At 45.8% G+C, this 4600-nt stretch overlaps 1 protein-coding gene across 1 annotated transcript in view; it reads left to right on the plus strand.

Annotated features, from left to right (window-relative positions):
* The window catches only part of LOC109929819 (Fc receptor-like protein 2), a 37639-nt gene extending 34751 nt beyond the window's left edge, over window positions 1–2888 (plus strand). The window contains 1 exon segment of the mRNA XM_048621008.1: window positions 1557–2888. Coding sequence (XP_048476965.1) covers window positions 1557–1676 — 120 coding nt within the window. The 3' untranslated portion in view covers window positions 1677–2888.
* Window positions 2889–4600: the final 1712 nt, after the last annotated feature.

The raw sequence follows: 4600 nt of genomic DNA on the forward strand, positions 1-4600 counted from the left end.
GAATATAATCATAACCGGTCCAGTCTCTCTTCATCCTTCAATCCTGCTATCCCAGGTATCAGGGAACCTTTGCAGCACTCCCTCCGTATCCAGAACATCTTTCCTCCGATAAGGAGACCCCAAACTGCATATACAATACTCCAGGGCATGATATCTCCCTGTACAATTGCAGCAAGACATCACTGCTTCTGGATTCAAATCCTGTCACTCTGAAGGCCGGCATCCCATTTGCCTTCTTCACCACACGCTGCCCCTGCAATGCTCACTTTCAGCGACTGGTGTACGGGGGACACGCAGGTCTCATTGTATCCCCTCCTCTTCCCAATCCATCGCCATTCGGATAATAATCTACCTTCCTGTTGTTGCACTTAATTGGATAACCTCACACTGATACACACTAACCTGCATCTGCCGTGCATTTGCCCACTGATTGAACTTGCCCAAATCACACTGAAAAATCTCTGAAACCTGCTTCACAGCTCCCCCTCCCTTCCAGCTTTGTGTCTGCCTTTAAACACAGTGGAAAATACCCAACACTGCTTTATCAATGGAGTAGGTCACTCACTGTTTCACATTCCACTTCCAGTGCCCAGGGGTAAGTGAGTTTCAAACTTGTGGTAATACTGGTGTTGGTGTTCAGTTCCTGCCTATACATAATTAAAACATTACTGATCGTGATATTAAATAGTTGCCACTTTGTTGTCATTCGCACCCAATTGGTCGCTGCAGTATGCACCATTTATAAGATGCACTGCAGAAATTCACCAACGATCCTCAGACAGCACCTTCCAAACCCACAACCACTTCCACCTTGAAGGACACGGGCAGAGATACACGGGAACACCACCTGCTGTAGGTTCCCTCCGCAGCACTCACCATCCCAACTTGGAAATATATTGGCCATTTCATCAGTGTTACTGGGTCAAATCCCAGAATTACTTCCCTAGGGCCATTGTACCTAATGCACAAGGCACTGCGGTAGTTCAAAAAGACAGCTCACCACCACCTTCTCAAGGGGGCACCGAGGGACAGGGCACTAAAGGCCGGGCCCAGCCAATGATGTCAACATCCATGAGTGAATGGGACCAATGTCAATACCCGCTCAGCCTTCTCTGCTCCAAAGAAAACAACCCGAGCTTATCCAAACTCCCTTCTTCACTGAAAAGCTCTGTCCCAGGTAACGTCTTGCTAAATCTTCCCTGCACCCTCTCTCGTGCAATCACGTCCTTCCTATAGTGTGGAGACCAGAACTGCACACAATCCTCTAGCTGCAGCCTCACCAAAGTCCTGTACAGCTTCAAGATCACCTTCCCAATTCTATAATCTGTGGCAAACCTCAGGAGCAGGTAGAACTTGAACTCTGATCTCGTGACTCAGAAGTAGGGACAATACCACTGTACAACCAGATTCCTAACTTGCAGGCCCTGAACTTTCTGCTGGTGTTTCTCGTTTTCCCCAATTCTCACTCCTACCTCTGTCCCCAACTGACCTGTTCCTCCTCTTCAGTCTTGCTCGTGCTCTATTCCAATTCTATTCCAATATTATTCCAATTGCAGGATGCCAAGCCTGACCCGGACGATTATTGTATCACTTATGCCACGCTGAAACTCAGCGAGCCCTCAGAGGGAGAAGACAGAGCGGATGGAAACGTTTATGAGAATATTCTGCTCAACTAAGAGGGAAGAAAACAGAGGAGAGGCTGGTCATTTGATTCTTTACACTGTCTGATTAAGAGGTGTAACGTTATTCCCGTGTACCGTTAACAAACTTGTGAACTTTGCTGTGGAAACCGTGTTTCACAAGCTATTTGATTCCACTCATTTTTGGGTGGGGATGCTACTTTCATGTCGTTGCATCTGTCAATCTATCCTGCACCGTATGTCCAGCTGGGTTTTGAATTTACCAAAATATTCTGGCTGCTGGTGGTCATTGGAAATTTAATACATGCCTCTGCTTTACTGTCACATACATATCTGAGGATTGAGCTTTTCAGTTGGTGCCTGTTTAAGGGGATGAATACATCATCTGTCCCCTTCTGTGCATGGATGAGCAGGAATCTATCCCATTCTAACCAACTTTGAACAGGAATTGTCAAACAGATCTGACAAGCGGGAGATATGAAAACAGAAACCAGCTAGTTTCAACGGTTACTTTCCTGGGTGAAAGAGACCTGGGGTGTGGAGTTTGAACGAGCAACTTCTGGCCCCACAGAAGGAATAGACACTGAGCCGCAAACCACTGAAGAGCTGGATAGACGAGGCATGGCTGAAAGGGAGTCTCTGCAGAGAAGAGTGTCATCTCCCAAAGATCTGAAACCTCTGCCAGACACCTCAGCCCGGCTTTCTCAGATTCCAAACCCCATTGTTGGAACTGGAATGGATCAGATTTCTCTCACTCCAAATATTTTGGAAATGCCACATTGTGGGGGTTGGGTTTCACAAACCTCCAAAGCGGCAGACTTCAGCTTGAACGGGGAAGCGATGGCCTGGTGGGATTATTGGTGGACTGTTACTCCAGAAACCCCGGTAATGTTCTGGGGATCCGGGTTCGAATCCTGCCAAGGCAGATGTGGAATTACGAGTCTGATGGTGAATTGTTGGAAAAATCCATCTGGTTCACTAATGTCTTTTAGGGAAGGAAAGCGCCGTCCTCACTTGATCTGATCTACATGTGACTCCAGACCCACTGCAATATGTTTGACTCTTAATTGCCCCCAGGCAGCTAAGGAGGGGTGATAAATGCTGGCCGAGCCAGCGATGCCCTCATCCCATGAGTGTAAAAACATGGGTGTCTTATTCTGGAGGTACGGACAATATCACTGCACCACAAACGGGCTCGGCTTAATGTAAATATAGGCTTTCGAGTAAATGTTAAGTTTTTAAAACCTACACCGTGTGGATCTAACAACTGCTGTCCACCAAAAAAGGAGCAGTGCAGGTCCAATTACAAACCGATAAACACCATCAGACACAACGACAGCGTGAGGGCCGAAGTTTCTGGTCAATACGTGCCACGTATCTTTGAATGGAACAGCAGGACTATGCTGATGAATAGTTAAGCATTAGAGCAAGTTCGGATGGTGACTGGGTTATCGTTTTTTTTAAACACGGTGGCCCCTCGTTCAGGCAGATGATGCAGAGCTTTGCCAGAAAGGACGTATAGAGCTCATAGAGTCATCCAGCATGGAAACAGACCCTTCAGCCCAACTCCTCCATGCTGATCAGGTTTCCCAAACTAAACTAGTCTCATTTGCCTGCATTTGACCCAAATCCCTCTAAACCTTTCCAATCCATGTACCTGTTAATCCAGAGACTCAAGTAATGTTCTTAGGGACTCGGGTTCAAATCCTCTCATCGTAGATGCTGGAATTTGAATTCAATTTCGAAAAATATGGTCTTAACAGTCTAATGGTGACCATGAAACTATTATCAATTGTCAGGAACAAAACCATTTGGTTCACAAATGTCCTTTAGTTCGCTGCATCCTTACCTGGTCCAGCCTACATGTGAACCCAGACCCACAGCAATGTGGTTGACTCTTAACTGCCCTCTGGGCAATTAGGGATGGGCAATAAATGTTGACACAGTCAGTGATGCCAACATCCTGTGAATAAATTTTAAAATACTCCCCATTAACTGTATAAGTTCTGCCCTGTGTTGACTTACCAAAATGCAGCATCTCATATTTATCGAAATAAAACTCCGTCTTCCAATCCTCATCCCATCAGCCCATCTGATCAAGGTCCCCTTGTACTAGAATCATAGAATCATAGACTAATACAGTGTGGAAACAGGCTCTTTGGCCAAACTGGTCCATGCTGACCATGGTGCCCACTCAGCTAGTTCCAATTGCATGCATTTGGTCCATATCCCTCTAAATCCTTCCCATCCATGTACCTATCCAAATATTTTTTAAATGTTGCTATTGTACCTGCCTCAACAACTTTCCCGGGCAGCCCTTTCCATATATGCACCAGTCTCTGCAAGAAGAAGTTGCCCCTCAGGTCCTTCATAAATCTTGCCCCCCTCACCTTAAACCTATGCCTTCTAGTTTTCAATTCCCCATCCCTTGGAAACAGACTATGCATTCATTCTATCTGTGCCCCTCGTAATTTTATACACTTCAATAAAGTCACCCCTCATTCTCCTACGTTCCAAGGACTAAAGCACTGTCCTAGCCAATTTCTCTCTATAACTCAGACCTACTAGTCCTGGCAATATCCTTGTAAATCTTCTTTGCACACTTTCCAATTTAACTATGTCTTTCCTATAAAAGGCTGACCAAAACTGTACACAATACTCCAAGTCCGGCCTCACCACTACCTTATACAACTGTAACAGAACGTCACAATTCCTATACTCAATGCCTCAACCGATGAAGGCCAGCATGCTAAATGCCTTCTTCACAACCCTGTCTACCTGTGACGCTGCTTTCAACAAACTAAGTACTTGTACTCCAGGTTCTCTGTTCCACAACACTCCTCGGTGTTTACCATTACCATTTACTGTGTAAGTCCTACCTCGGTACGATTTTCCAAAGTGCAACACCTCAAGCTTGTCTGTATTGAATTGCATTTGCCAGCCCTCTGCCCACTTCCCCA

Source organism: Rhincodon typus, unplaced genomic scaffold (genome assembly GCF_021869965.1).
Source record: "Rhincodon typus isolate 14 unplaced genomic scaffold, sRhiTyp1.1 hic_rhity00000051, whole genome shotgun sequence".
Classification (NCBI taxonomy): Eukaryota; Metazoa; Chordata; class Chondrichthyes; order Orectolobiformes; family Rhincodontidae; genus Rhincodon; species Rhincodon typus.